Genomic DNA, 14,607 nt, shown 5'->3' with positions numbered 1-14,607 from the left:
CGAGAGGCAGGGGCCCCTCCGAGTCCCCAGTAGCTGGGTCTCCCAGTGGGTCTGTGCTGCTGGGCCTGGCTGGGTGAACCACCCTTCTCCCCAGCAAAATGCTGGCCAAGCATTAAGAAAAACAGCATTTATTGTGGGGAGGGGCGAGGGCCGGGGGGCGCGGGTGGCTCAGCCCTCTGAGAACTGGCAGTACAGCCGCTGGAGCTGCGGGGCCACGTGCAGCCGAAACGGGATCTCCAGCACAGCCGCGAAGCCTTCAGCCAGCGTAGGGGCCTCGAACTGCTTCCTGGCGGCAGAGGGGGGGGGCTGCAGGCGAGGCCCAGCCTTTAGGGCTCGACCTGGTGTCCCCCACCTCACCCTGCGGCCCCCACCTGTAGCCATAAATGACGACGTCAGACACAGGCACGTGGGAGGGGTCCGTCATCTCCCGGAACTGTGGGGGGGCAGAGGTCAGCCGCTGAGGCCAGGGTTTGGTGGGGAGGGGGCGCTGGGGGGGCTCGGGCCGCCCGCTCACCCGGTTGTTGTGGCGTGCCTGCTCCACGGTGGCACTGAAGAGGAAGCAGCGGCAGGGCACGCCCGCATCCCGGGCACACTTGATGTACCTGGGGGGGGGGGCGGGGGACTGGTAAAGGGCCCGGGCCCGCCCTCCAGGGGCCTTCCCTGGGACCCCGGTACCTGGCCCGGCTCTGGACGTCAGGGTTTGTGTTGTCGATCACGACCCGTTTCCTCTGCTTCAGGGCCGCCTCACACGTGGTCACACAGCGCTGCCATGAGCCCAGAGTGTCCTGCAGACCCAGAAAGAGATCAGGGATGGGGCCTGGGAGACCCGGGGGGACAGGGACCCAGAGAGAGGGCTCAGGGGCCTAGAGATACACGGTTAGGGACCCAGAACCGGCGCGGGGACACTGAGGCAGAGTGACGGAGTCAGGGGAGAGTCTGAAAGGACAGCTGTCCAGGGAGCGGAGACCAAGAGGACAGTTCTTGAGGGGTTGGGGGGCACTGAAGACTTGAGTCCTACCCTGTTCACGTGGACGTATCCGGCTGACACGAGATGCTCCCGGAGGAAGGTGGACTTCCCAGCTGTGAAGGGCACAGGGTTACTGGGGCCTGAGGAGTTGGAGAGGGGCTGGGGTTTCCGGGGGTCAGGGAGTCTCACCCCCAGGAAATCCCACGGCGACGACCACCTCCAGGTCTGAGCTTAAGAGGGAGCTGGACTCAGGGAGGCAGAGGGGCCCGGAGCGGGGGATGGTCCTCTGGGAGGGACAGACAAGATGAGAGACCCCGCCCCATCCCTGTGCGCCCCCCACCCTGCACCCAACGCCACCCAGCAGGCCTCACCGGGTCAAAGGCTGGGAGCTCGAAGCGGGCCGTGGGCCACTTGAGAAAGAACTCCTCTGGTGTGGTGAAGGGCAGGCCCAGGTTCAGGGCGAACTGCGGGCGAGGGTGCAAGTCAGGTGGGATGGGATGGGATGGGATGGGGTGGGATGGGGTGGGATGGGGTGGGATGGGGTGGGGTGGGGGCAGGACAGGGGTGGGGCACTCACCAGGCGATCTGCACAAGAGAAGTCTTTCTTCTTACGCCCAGGGGCCCAGTTGGCTGGGCGACCCGCTGCGTCTGGAACACAGAACCCTGTCTCTACCAGCATCCTTGGGGATGGCCCGCCAGCATCAGCACCCACCCACCTCCCCAGCCCCAGGCCCTTACCTCCCACAAAGAGGCTGTCCCCGATGGAGATGGGCACGCCCTCGTTGGCCTGGGGAGGGACGGGGACAGATGAGAGGCAGTAAGGAGCCCACGCCCACATCTGTCGCACTAACAGTTCCGCCAGGTGGTCCCCTCGGTCGGTGCCCCGCGCCAGGCCTGACCTCTAGCCTCTGATGCCTCAGCCACTTCTCGCCCGCTTAGCCGGACCATTCTGGCCACCAGTCTGTTCCGCAAGCGGCCGCCAGAGGGCGCCCGTTCCCACCTGGCGCGACTCCGGACCCCACGCAGTCTGACCCCGCACTCGCCCCCTCACCCGCTCCGCGGTAGCCACACAGGCCTCCTCCCTGCCCGCGAACACACCCGACTCTGTCCACCTCAAGATTCTTGCACTTGTTGTTACTCTGCTCTACCCTTGGATGACACACGTCTCCTTCACTCACCAGCTTTAAGCCTTTACTCAATCAACACCCGGCCTTACCCTCACTGTTTTACACATCCATCAACACACTTAGCATCTGCGCCCTCCCTAGTCCCGGAGCACCCAGGCGCAGGCAGGACTGTCTTGCCCACTAATACGTTCAGCTCAAGAAGCTTTGTTTGTTCTGAAGAACAAACCCATGAATGAATCCACGAGTGATTTCTCTCTGGACCACTCTGGTTTTCCGAGTTTAAGAGCACTGGCCTCATCTACCAGTACTAGGACATGACAGCAAAGAAACTGAGGCGGTCAGGCCTGGGGAGGGGGTGACAGTGAAGGTCATGGACCAGAGACCTGGAGTGTGCAGGCAGGCGGGGAGCCCTGGGAGTCGGAGGCTCACCTGCTCCTGCAGGTGGTCCCACATGCCGCTCACCGGCTTCCGGTACAAGCCTGCGTGCGTGGCCACCAGCACCTGTGGGTGGGGCAGGGGTCAGACACTGTCCTTGACTCTGCTTTGACACCCAGAGTCCTTCCAGGGCACCTGAGTCCCAAGGACACTACACCAACCCTCACCAAGGCGAGCGCCACTCACAATGCGTCTGTCAGCATCACCACCCCCGGGGCCCCCACCCACTCTCCAACTGGCTCACCATGTCACACCTTCTCCCCGGGTCTCTCTTTCCTCCTCTCTGTCCCTCCACATAGTCCTTCAGCCTCCCATGCAGCCATACCTGAAAGGGGAGCCCCAGCTTCTCCACCACAGCCTCCACCTTGGCTTTGAACTCCTCCGCTCGCAGCTTTCCGCGCCCGATGCCCATCTGGTTGGTGAAGATCACCAGCTGTGAAGGAGACGGGGTGTCACCTGGGCCCCTCCTCATCAGGCCCAGGCCCGCCTTGTGAGCCGGCCACCACGGGCACACACCTTGTAACCCTCGGCAGCCAGTTCCCGGAGCTTCCGCGGAATCTCTAGGTACAAGATCCTAGGGCGAGCGAGGAAGCGCAAGGTGACCTGGGGCCCAGATGCGCCTCACCACCCACCCCTCCTTCCTCCAATCACCTCCAGTCACTGGGGCCAGTGGGAAAGACCTTCCCAGAACGTGTGGTGATGAGGGTCCCGTCCAGATCGAAACCAGCCACCTGGTGTCACCCAGAAAAGAGGAAGAGAAGCACTGGTCCACCTCTGGTCCACCTCGCTCGCAGACTGGTTCACATCAACTCTGCAAGCTGGGACTATGGCCGCCCGCCCCTCACAGATGGGGAAACCCAGTCACAGCGAGCCTACTCATCTTATGTAAGGACAAGGATGCCACCTGGACAGCAGAGAGTGAAATCTTCTCCACCACCTCCCATTCCTCCTGAGCCCCTCAGTATTTCAATCTTTAAAATGGGTTTCGTATCCGACCCAGCCTCCTTCCATGGCCTATTTTCACTCGGAGGGCTAATAACCATGAAAATCTAAATAGGAGCTAAGTTTTGTTTGGGTGTTAACTGGACAGTGCCACGAGCTCCCTCAGTCTTCAGCTTGGGCCTCACCTTGCCCCGGGGCTTCACACCAGGTGCTGTGAACACCAGCAGCTTCTCGAAGGTCTCCCAGCCAGGGGATGATTTCCTTATCCGCTTTTTCTGCTGCTCAACATTCTCCTCCTCTTCCTCTCGGGTCACAGGAGGGGTGCCGGGTGGAGTGTCTGGCTGGGATTCTGGAGTGCAGGCCTCTTCCCAGCGCAGGGTCAGCGGGTGGAGGCCATTGACCAAATACAGCGTGTCCCCCACCCCTAGAGAGCCCTCCAAACCCGGTCTCAGCTCCTGGGTTCCAGCAGTTGAGGGGTTAACTCCCAGCTGTAGAGAGAGGCAGTAACTGGAGCTGCCCCCCCCCCCGCAACCTCCTCCAATCAAATAACCCGGGAAAGGACTCGCCGTTCTCCACCAGCCAATCAGACCCTTGAGCCCCGCCTCTTCACCGTGTACCGCCAATCAGGCTCTGGGAAGATTAGCAGCCTCCAGTCTTAACCCAATTTAAATGGGGATGGATGTTTACCCGATTGCAGCGGGCCACACCTGTTCCCCTCCCAGAGTCTGGTTTTCCCAATTGGGCCTGTTCCCCGCTGGGTGGCAATTCTCCATATCCTCCATCCCCACCCCCAGGCCTGCTGCCTCTTGTTAAGTAATCGGTACCTGTTTCACTACCACCGTCCGAGTCTCAGGGTCAGCGACCAGCTCCACTGAAGATTGAAGGGGTAGAGTCAGGATCTGAATCCTTGAGTGACTGCTTCCCTCCCTACTGGGGAGCACGCCCCGATTCAAACCACAGGACGGGGCCACAGCACCCATTCGGCAGGAGGAAGCAGTTTATTTTCTAAGTAGGATTGGCTCGTTCCTTGACATACAGGACATAAAGGCCTTACGATTGCCTGGGACACTAGTCCTCGCCTAGGGACACGGCAGGTACTTTTCTGTGTAGAATTGGCTTCTCCTTGACAATATGCAGATTCCGGGCTTGGCCCACTACCACCCATCTCTACTTAGCAATATGCACTTTTCTCCATAGAACCGGCTCTCTGCTTAACAAGGGTCGTGGCCTCATTCAAGTCTTCGCGGTAGCTTTTGAGTATCCTTCTCTGCCCAGTGACAAGTGTCTCGGGATGGACTCCATCCGCTCCCGCCCACAGTGTCTGGCTAAATCCAGGTCAGGCATACCCCTTTTCTTTCTGTGCTCTCCACAGGACACCTACCAACTTCAGGACTGGCTGCACCACGCAGTTCCGCATGGTGGCCAAGCATATCCCCTCCTGTCTTATCTTTCCAATTGCCTGTGTTCCCGCTCCTTAAGCACGCCACACCACCCGGTCCGGCTCAGGCCCCGCCCCGCCTACCCTGGTTTCGGGAGCACTTCCGGTCGGTAACCTGCGTCAAGGGTCCCCGGCCCAGGACCAGAGCTTGCCCGCCTGGGGGCAGGAAGATGGGAGGCGCTCCCCCAGCGGGGCTCTCCAGCCATAGGCGACCCTGGGCCTCCAGCCTGGCCATTCTGGGAGTCGGCCTAAGGGGAAATAGGGAAACAGGTTTGAGTGGCAGCCCTCAGTTGCTACAGGAAGTCCCGCCTCCTCCCGCCGTCTCCACTAGGAATTCCCTTCTTCCGCTAAAGGTTCCGGAAGTCCCACCCACTCGTCAGCCTCGGGGTAGCTCGGTTTCCCAGGCGACGACGCCCCACTCTACCTCCGGGATCCTGGACCCCAGCTTTCCAGGGCAAAGGCCGAAAAATTCGCGCTTTCGCCTCTGCCCCATGCTCACCCCTGCCCACTGCTGGGCTCATTCGCCACGTCCGACCGGGGAGGTCTTGCCGGAGGCGCTGTGCCGGGGACTCGGCTGGCTGCTGTCTCTCCGCCCACGGAAATGACTCTTCCTGCCGAAGGGGGCGGGGCATTGGTGCCGCTGCGGCATAAGCCCCGCCCCCTCAGGCCGAGACACCCTAAGGTCCCTCTGCAGCTCTGACCTTCATCTCCCCTGCTGCAGTATGAGACTCCGGCCAGTAGGGGGGAGTGGATTCCATGCTCACAGATCTTCCTCTTTCCACGTTGAAATCTAATGTTTCATTTCTTTTGCCGGAGATATTTACAGCGGGAGGAAGTTCTTTTTAAGGTTATTGTCAGTTGACGAAACCCCGGCGGGACAGCAGCCCTACCCTGCAATGCTGCAGTTTTCTCATCTACAGTGTGAGGATAATCGTTTCCACTTTGTGGGGTTACAAGGAAGACTGAGTTAGTACATGTAAATTTGTAAAGGTGTCTAGGTAATATTTTACCCTGTTGAAGTCTTGTCTTTCGTTAGCATTCCATCGGTGCTGATCTGATGCGAGACGGGGATTCCGCGTTTGCATCCTCACACCAGAAGGCATTTGTTCTTTTACCTCCAGCTGTCTTACATTAGTCCGACGCCTCCCGGCCTCAGCTGGGGGTTCCTGGCTTTTCCTGGGCACTATGTGGGCTCAGGAGACCGACTCAAAATTCATTCCGAAACTTACAGCCCTGAAGATTGGGATTCCACGATCACACAGGAATGGAATCCTTTCTTCACCCTATGTATCTACGTTTTCTTGTCTGGGGACGAGTCCAATTCCCAACTGCATTGAGAAGCAATGAGACCTGCTCATTTGGTTTCGAAAAATGTTGAATGAACACCCAGAACACATTTCATATTCATTTGTCAGAGGTAAAACTCTTTAATCTCAGAGCGCCCCTCCCAACTCCCGATCCCCACCCCCGACTCTCTCCCCCACACCAGGGCCGGAGAGTGAGGCCCCCTGCCCCCCACCTTGGGCGGACGAGGGCCCTTTAAGGCACCTGTGGGGGTGGGTGGAGAAGGGCGGGAGCTGGTAACGTCCTGGATGCCAAGGACGGGTTTGATTGGCAGGCAGTTGTGGGATGTAACCAATGAGAGGGTGTCAGACCCAAGAACCGGATCAGGCCATCCCTGAGGGGGCCAGAGGGACAATTGTCGGGACTTCGGCGAACATCCACCCCAGCCCCAGTAGTGTAAAGAACGTAAATTTAACGCCACAGGCCAATCCTGGACACAGGAAGAATTGGCTACGCCCCCAGGAAGCTAGAGCCAATCAAATGGGGGAACTCAAGAAGGGTAGATGAGTCTCTCGGGAGATTGGTCAAGCCCTTTACAGTGTTCAAGTCAATCAAATGAAGGCGCTGTCCATTCGCTCTGCTGAAGTGGAGGACGATTACCCAATCCTGGAGCTTGACTCTGGGGGATGGAGCCAACGCCTTGCGAATTAGCCACGCCCCGGTCGCGGAGAAAGCCAATTCCTTACTAGAAAAAAATCTGTCGCTGGGCAGAGAGCAGACAGACCCAATCCGGAAATTGGATAGGCTCCGCTCGGCGGCGCGGGAGTTGTCGTGGGCTGGAAGGGTGGCGGGAATCTGCAGGGACTGGTCAATCCCGGTGGCCTGGGTCGTGGGAGGCCGGTCACGGATCTGACTCGGATTGGCGGGCCCCGGGGGCGGGGCAGAGGTGTAGTGTAGGGGTGGGACGGACGCCGGGCCGGGAAGCTCCTCGGGCCTCAGTATTTCCGCTTCAGCTTCTGGAAGTCGCTGGTGTTGAGCCGTGGCCGCGGGAGGTCCCCGAAGACCTGAGTGTCCTCGGCCTCCCGCAGCACCAGTGCGCGCATGCTCGCCGCGATACGGTCCAGGTCCGGCGAGGAGGGCTGCGGGAACGGCGACACGGACGGGGTCAGAGCCTGCACCCCAAGGCTCCAGGTCCTCTCCTAGCATTTTGCCCCTGCGACGCATACGGCTTGGCAGGCCCTTCATCCTGTCCTGCTCTATTTAGGGCTCTGCTACCCAAACTCAAGACACCACCTCCTCCAGGAAGCCTTCCTGCCCCTCTCCTCCCCGCATTCCCAGCCTGGCCCTTTGTGCACGCACAGCAGCCTGTCTCACCGCCGTCCTTCCAGAGTGGAAGTGCTGCCTGAGTGCTGACCATCAAGGCTGTGTGCACCCAGTCTCACGTCTGAGGATCGGGTTTGGGATGCAGTCATGTTCTAATCAGGCTTCTGCCAGCCACTAGCTGTCAACAGGATTTTATCTCCCTAGGTTTCTGTCTCCCCTCTGAAAAATGGGGCAGATAGCAGGGTGTGGGCTAATCACCACAGTGATTGCTAAAGAAAGCTGAACGACCATGTCACCAGGGCTGTAGAGAAAGGAGTCTTCTCCCCGTCACTCTCCACCAGGGAGGGGTCCTCATTCTACTTGCAGCCCCCGCACCCAGTGCCACCTCCCTCAGGGCCCCGCCCGTCACCCTGCTGAATGACGCCTGACGCTCAGCAGAATGAGAGAGGCCACAGACAGAAGCCGGACTCAGGCCCTCTCGGAGGCCAGCCCAGGACCCAGCACTCAGGCCTCAGAGGTTCAGTTAATTATGTTTCCACCAACAAACAAGGACGGCAGGAGCCAGTGAACCCTGCCAGGCTGTAAAGGAGGACGCTGAGTGACGTCACAGGGAGGGGAAACCACAGGACCCAAGGCCTCCTCCCTCCGGAGCTGTTTTCCAAAAGGAAGAGGGGTTCCAATCCCAGCTGAGTCTCAGGAAGTCATGTGTACCCTGTGACTCAGCTTCCCTTCTGCTTCAGAGCTTTAGTGATGGGCGATGAGGACCCACCCAGGCCAGCCCAGGAACCCGTGTAGGATGGTGTGGGAGGAACGGAGGACAAGGGAGGTGGCACAGATTCCAGGAGGGGCCAGGAATATGAGGGGTGGGGCAGAAAGCAATCTGACCCCTCTGAGCCTCAGTTTCCCCATCTGGAGGGGACACCAAAACACCTGCACCCCGCCCAGATGAGGTATTCTACTAACAGAGCTGTTCTTGGAAAGGAGAGGCCGCTCTCTCTACAAGGCTACGATGTAGTTAAAAACTGCAGGGCTCTGGCCCAAGAACCAGCCTTTCGAGGAGGAGGGGCAGATCAATCCTGGGAAACGTGGCATCCATGTCTGAGGGCTTCCTGGAGGAGACGCCTCTGAGTCCTTCCCCACACCCTCCTCCCCGCCTCCCCCACTTGCCCCTCACCGGCCCATTCTCCTCATCAGATGACCGAGCTTCTGTCCTCTTCTCCTTGAAGGCCCAGACGGGCACAGACACGGGCAGGGACTTGGCGTACTGCTGGGTGGGCAGGGCTGAGGCCGGGGGCACCGAGTAAGCTGGGGGACCAGCGGGAGTCTCCTCGCTCAGGCTGCCATCTGGGAGAGAGTGTGGACTCTAGCCTCTGTCCCCGCCTTGATCCCAGCACCCCTCACCCCCCACTCCGGGGACAGGGACAGCCTGCATCACTCACCGTCCGTGCTCTCGGGGTCTGACTCACAGAAGGGGGGTAGGTCCTGGAGCGTAGTGTCCTCGTCCATCACAAAGAGTCCTGTGGGTGGCGTCAGAGGCCCGGCCACTTGGTGCCTGCTGTGCTCTGAGCGCTCTGGACTGCGGCCACTGCCACTGCCTCCCTGTTCCCTGCACTGGCCAGGCCCTTGCAAGCCTCGGGGCTTCGGGAATAAGCCTCAGGCCTCACACACCTTTCCCCTGGTTATCTGGCTGGCCTTCAGCAGAAATAAATCTAGTTTCTATCTCTCTGGGTGAAAGCAACTGGTTGAATGAACACAAAATCTGTAAGATTCATTTGGGATGAACTGACTCAAAATACAGGCTGAGAGAAAGACGAGATGATTATGATCCCTGTTTGACAAACAGGACTCGATGGTGCAGAGAGATTAATTTACTTGCCCTTAGTCTCACCTCTAATAAGGATCTGAACCTAGGTCACCTGGCTTCACAGTCTGAGCCCTTAACCCCCTGGGTTTGTCCAGCAACAGTGAGAAAGTCAGCCGTGGGTAGTAACAGTAACAAATGAGAAACTACTTAGTTGAGCCCTCCACCCACCCACCACTGGAGAACTCCTACTCACTCTTCAAAACCCTAATGTTACAGTCCAGTCTCTGGGAAGCATCCAAGCTCTTGTTTCCCCCAGTGCAGCCAGCTGCTTCCTGTTGTTGCTTATACCCCTGACTCCTCTTTAACTCCTGTCTCTGCTCTCACAGGCATTAGGCACCCCAGGTTTGCAAACAAGTCCTATCCACTCATGCTCCCAGCTCAGAAGGTTCCCTCCCCGCCTGCCCCACGTCCTCCACAGGACACTGCTTCATGGCAGGACTCTCAATTCCTTGGCCAGACCTGCAGTACCTAGAGAAAAGGCCCTGAGTTGCCTTTCTCTGTGCCAAGCACCTCCCAGCAGAGCTGGTCCCAGGAAATGATGAAAGGAAACTGAAGCTCACGGAGGAGAAATGACTTGCTCAAGGTCACAGAGTGAGTCACAGGCCAGCCCACAGGACAAGCAAGCTGCACCCCTCTGGGAAAGCCCACCAAGGAGGCGACTGACCAAGAGCCACCCCGGCCCCTGCCGCCTCACCTCCGTTATCGCTGACGCCCAGTCGCTCCCCAGAGGTCTCCGTCTCTGTGGGTTCGTCCTCATCCTCCTCGTCTTCCTCCCTGGCAAGGGCAGGCCGGGGTGGGCTTCGCGCGGGGCTGGGTGGCTGTGGTGCTGGCGGGGGCACGGGGGGTCGGGCCGCGGCGGCAGCCCGGTGGGCCAGGGCGATGTCGTGGAGGCAGCGGCGGGCAGCCTCGGCCAGGGCCCCTCGACCGTGGGCCGCATAGGCGCAGGGGCCTGGGCGGGGTGGCGGGGGTGGCGCGGCTGTCAGCAGCACCAGCTCCGTGCCCGTCCGGGCCCGGAAGCGCTCGGCAGCCCCCACTACGGCCTCCCACAGCTCCTCGGGCCGCCCCGACGCCATCCGCGCCCTGCAGGGCAGAGCAGGACAGAGGAGGCTGAGGCCCAGCGGACTTCACTGTCCACTCAGCCCCACGTGTCCACGCCCACCCCTGCTTGCCACCTGATCCCAGCTGAGCTCCTCATCTCCCCCCTACCCAACCCCCGCCCTCCATTTCTGCAGGACTCCTCTCCATCCAGACCTCCGGGCCCTGTCCTGGGCCCCCGGCCCCATCCTCACCCTGTCCCCTCAGCCCCTGGCTCTCCTCTTAGCCCTGCCCTGTTCAGTATAGGAGCCGTCAGCCACACGTGACTAGGGAGCACTTGAGATGTAACTGATCCAAAATGATACGTGCCAAGAGGGTGAAATCCACACTGGACTGTCAAGGCTTACTTAGCACAAAAAGGTAGGATGTAAAATACCTCATGAGCAATCTGAAGTTGATTAAATGTTGAAATGATGATGTTTATTTATACTGGCTAAATAAAATAAGAGGGTAAAAGTGAATCTCATCTGTTTCTACTTTTTTAATGTGGCTCATAGAAAACGTGAAGTTATACACATGGCTCAGATCATATTTCTGATGGACTGTGCTGCCCTGCACCATGGTCCGAGCCTCCAGTCCAGTAGGCACCCAGGCCCTGGGCTAGGGGTGGGGGGGTATCCTTTTACCCCCGAAGCTGACCCTGCTCCAGCATCCCCTGGACAAGGTCACAGTCCCTCAGCCCAGTACCAGAAGGCCCGCCCCGGCCTCACATCCTTCCAGACTCCTGAAGCCCAAGGCCTTCAGTCCAGGTGAAGCCCCCCACCACCTGGACCACCTGTCCTCTGTGTACTTGTCACTCCTGCACCCACCCCTAGCTCAGGGCGGCCCCTCCTCATCCACGAGCTCCCACAATGTCTGAATGATCCCCATTCTAGCCCAGATCCCTCTGGGAGCGCTACTTGGATGGATCCACATCCATTTCCCCAACCAGGGTGGGAGGCCCTCGAGGGGAGGCCCGTTGGATTCACCTCTGAGATACCAGCCTTGCCTGGCACATGGCAGGTCTCAGAAAGCTGGAGTTGAGCAGAAAATGGGATGCCGGCTGCTTTCTGCACCTGGGCGCTGCCCCCAACGTCCTTGCACTTCCAGTAGGTCCTCTGAAAGTCTCCCCTGATCCATCAAGATGGATCAGATGCCTCCTCTAGACCCACAATGCCCTGGGCTACCTCCATTACAGCTCTTGTCACACGAGCTGATGACAGCTGTACCTCTGGCTGCCTCCTCCATCAGACTATGAGCCACCCGAGGTCAGGGATCTGTGTCCCCAGGACAGGTTCACCCTAAGTAGATGACCTGCTTGGATGCATCTCCTTACAAGGGGAGAAGAACAAGGGACCAGGAGCCCGACTTCCCGCCCTGACTGCTGTGTGACCTCAGATCTCTGAGTGGCCTTCTCTGTGCCTCACTGTCTTCTCCCTGTAAACCATTGGTTGAGCCAGGGCTGCTGGGCAGCTGAGGAGCCTCCCTAAAGAGGCAGCAGGCTCCTCATCACCGGAGGGATTCAAGCAGGGCTGTGATCTAGCCCTCCAAGGTCGTAGAAGTTAGATTTCAATTCGCATCCTCTTTGTGACTCATGATCAGAGAGGCCAGAGTTTGCTGAGCACTTGCTCCGTGCAGGGACTCTGCAACGGTCATGATCCCTCCCACCTGACCTACAAAGGTGGGAGCTGTTACCTCACAAACGAGACAGTCAAAGCTCACGGAGTACAAAGCTCTTGCTGGAAGCCACATGCAGTGAGAGCACAACCGCTGCCAGTCCTAACAGACCCTGGAGCAGGTTTATCCCGCACCTCCCACAGGCCAGGCAGGGACCTGAGTGTGTCATCCAGTCTCATTCCACCCTTCACCACCCCTATGAGGGCGGAGCTACGATAATCCCACTTTACAGTTGCAAACTGAGGCCTGGGGAGACTCAATGTCTTGACCAAGATAGAGGGCAGGTCCTGGATCCAGAACCTGTTCTTAATCCTAAATGCCACCTACCTATCTTATGAGGAAAGATTTATGACTTCCTAGTCCAGCAGGGAAAAGCGAGGCTAAGAAGCTTAAGGCACTGGCCAGAAGGCACACAGCTAGAAAGGGCAGAGTGAGGTGAAAATGTGGTCTTCTTGACGGACTCCAAAGCCCAACCGAACTGGAAGGTACCCAGGGTCTCACAGCCACTTCTTGCGTCCCACCTGATGGAGGAAACTGAGGCTCAGGGTAGGAAAGTGAGAGGCCCAAGGTCGCACAGCCTGGTAATGCCAGGCCAGGGGGCTCTCACTTCCTTGGGACACTAAGGTAGGGCTCCTCTCCTAGAGGAGATCTGAGAGCAGATCAAACTCCGAGAGCCTGGGAATACCTGTCAAGAGTTAAGTGGGAGTGAGCGGGTCATGAGAGCCCCACACACACCTCAGAGAGGAGAGCGACTTACATAGACCTCCCTGCCAAGGCTTGGGGTCTTGGCGGGGTCTCTGGCATTGGTTACCTAAAAGGAGAGTAGCCAAGCCAAGTACACCCACAGGAGAGTCTCCCATCCCTTCAGGTTCCAGAGGAAGTCCTGTTATCTTCCATGGAGCTGAGAGATGGAAAACACCCTCTCCCGCCAAACAGAGGTATTTAAGATTAGGGAAGAGTCGGACACGACTGAACGACTGAACTGAAGATTAGGCAAAGAGGGAGGTGAGACCTGTCCCCCATAAGAGGAAGGGACAGGTAAGGCGACTGGCTTTTTAGGATGAGTTGGGGGGTGAGGTGAGGAAAGCGACTCCAGGAAGAAATGAGGAAAGAGGAAAAGTCCCCCAAGGAATGAGGGATGTTAGCGTGCCAGCGAAGTCCCCCGCAACCACCTGTCAAACTGGAAGTAAAGCCCTTCCCCGCCCTAAGGTGGGAGGAACTCGGGAATACACCCCGTAGCCGGGGGCAGGTGAATGTCTGGGGTCTTTCTCTACCGCTCACAGAACTCGCTACTTGGCCCGGGGGCTCAGGTAAAGACCCACTTCTCTAGGAAGAACACAGGAAATCCCGCCCAGGTGGGGGCCAGGACCGGAAGTCCCGCCTTTGGATGGGTGAGGGGCGACCCGCGGCCTCACCGAGTAACCCCCCGACCCTGTGGACATGGTCCACGCCTAAGTCAAGAATCCTAGTGGGTCTGGAGACCGGAGGATAAGACTGTCCAAGCTTTGCCTAGGGTCAGACACGACGGTTCCCGCGGCCGACACCTTTCCAGCGCTCAGCGTGAGGTCACTGGGCTATCTCTGCCCTCTGATCAACGCAGGCTATACCCTTCCCACGAGCGGCTCGCCCACCCGGCGCCCCTCTCCTCCGGACGGCCAAATCCTCCCCACACCGCGGTTCACAACGCCGCCTCCACTCACGTGCCCGTAGCCAGCATGGCCGGCTCGGCACCGTCACCGCCCTCAAAAGACATGGCGGTACCTTACGTCACTTCCGCGTCTTTGGCCCGCCTCCACGTTGCACACTCCCCCTCCCTAACACCAGCCGCCGGAGACCAGCATAGTGGCAAGGGTGCTCGCCGGATCCCAGTGGGACATTGGCGACGGCAGGGTGTCCATAAGAAAGATGGTGAAAGAAAGCCTTCACCTTTCTCAGACACAAACCCACATTTCGATTTGTCCCCCCAAAATATGGGGAAAATGCTACATGCACACTCAGAACTACAGTATACTAACTCAAGCGAGCTGACGTCCCTCACACACTACTAACCTCTTCCACAGAACTAGTGGAAAACAATGTCCATTAATGACATGGCAACCAGCCAGACATCATTTGTCCGTAACATATACGTAGGCTCTCCAGCATATCCCCCTTCAGCACCAAGACTGGCAAAGAGCCAACATGGCAACCTCTCTTGCTTCAGTTTGCCCAGTTTCAATATGGCAGCTCAGGCCACTTTCCACGGTGACTTAGGAATTTGTCTGGGACTGTTTCGTTCCCGGGGAAACTGACGGTTTCATCCCTTTAACCCGAGTCCTTCAGGGCCTCTTGTGATGCACAGCTCCTCTCACCTTTTCTTTTATCCGTTTCTTCCAGGACCCTGCTTTCACGCCCCTCAGAGAGATGGGACTGCCCCGCATTAACATGGCCTCAGCTCGCAGGCCTTGGCCGTGCCCTCGAGCAAAATGGCCTCCTT

At 58.7% G+C, this 14,607-nt stretch overlaps 2 protein-coding genes across 15 annotated transcripts; both read right to left on the bottom strand.

Annotated features, from left to right (window-relative positions):
• Window positions 1-112: 112 nt before the first annotated feature.
• Window positions 113-5,506, bottom strand: PNKP (polynucleotide kinase 3'-phosphatase). Of its 2 annotated transcripts, none has more exons than XM_081514981.1 (17): window positions 5,409-5,506; window positions 4,853-5,157; window positions 4,296-4,342; window positions 3,657-3,959; window positions 3,181-3,260; window positions 3,046-3,103; window positions 2,855-2,962; window positions 2,524-2,595; window positions 1,706-1,754; window positions 1,545-1,615; window positions 1,339-1,431; window positions 1,157-1,253; window positions 1,019-1,080; window positions 676-785; window positions 515-602; window positions 372-433; window positions 113-286 (listed from the first exon to the last, which is right to left on the bottom strand). In XM_081514981.1, the coding sequence occupies exons 2-17, from the start codon at window positions 4,899-4,901 to the stop codon at window positions 169-171; spliced, it is 1,467 nt and encodes a 488-aa protein (XP_081371107.1). In that variant the 5' UTR covers window positions 4,902-5,157; window positions 5,409-5,506; the 3' UTR covers window positions 113-168. The 2 variants fall into 2 exon arrangements, with proteins under 2 accessions (XP_081371107.1, XP_081371106.1); XM_081514980.1 differs by having other exon boundaries at window positions 4,994-5,157.
• An 806-nt stretch (window positions 5,507-6,312) lies between these two features.
• Window positions 6,313-14,568, bottom strand: AKT1S1 (AKT1 substrate 1). Of its 13 annotated transcripts, none has more exons than XM_081515000.1 (6): window positions 14,181-14,568; window positions 12,459-12,652; window positions 10,075-10,460; window positions 8,956-9,033; window positions 8,691-8,860; window positions 6,313-7,332 (listed from the first exon to the last, which is right to left on the bottom strand). In XM_081515000.1, exons 3-6 carry the CDS (start codon window positions 10,451-10,453, stop codon window positions 7,189-7,191), a joined length of 771 nt encoding a protein of 256 aa, XP_081371126.1. In that variant the 5' UTR covers window positions 10,454-10,460; window positions 12,459-12,652; window positions 14,181-14,568; the 3' UTR covers window positions 6,313-7,188. The 13 variants fall into 13 exon arrangements, with proteins under 13 accessions (XP_081371126.1, XP_081371122.1, XP_081371119.1 ...); XM_081514996.1 differs by having other exon boundaries at window positions 14,483-14,568; XM_081514993.1 differs by lacking the exon at window positions 14,181-14,568 and adding an exon at window positions 13,676-13,875.
• Window positions 14,569-14,607: the final 39 nt, after the last annotated feature.

This window comes from Giraffa tippelskirchi, chromosome 7, assembly GCF_054371585.1.
Source record: "Giraffa tippelskirchi isolate mGirTip1 chromosome 7, T2T-mGirTip1v1.2.pri, whole genome shotgun sequence".
In the NCBI taxonomy this organism is placed as follows: domain Eukaryota; kingdom Metazoa; phylum Chordata; class Mammalia; order Artiodactyla; family Giraffidae; genus Giraffa; species Giraffa tippelskirchi.
Note: the sequence above shows the minus strand (reverse complement) of the source record. Positions and strands in the feature narration are given on the sequence as shown.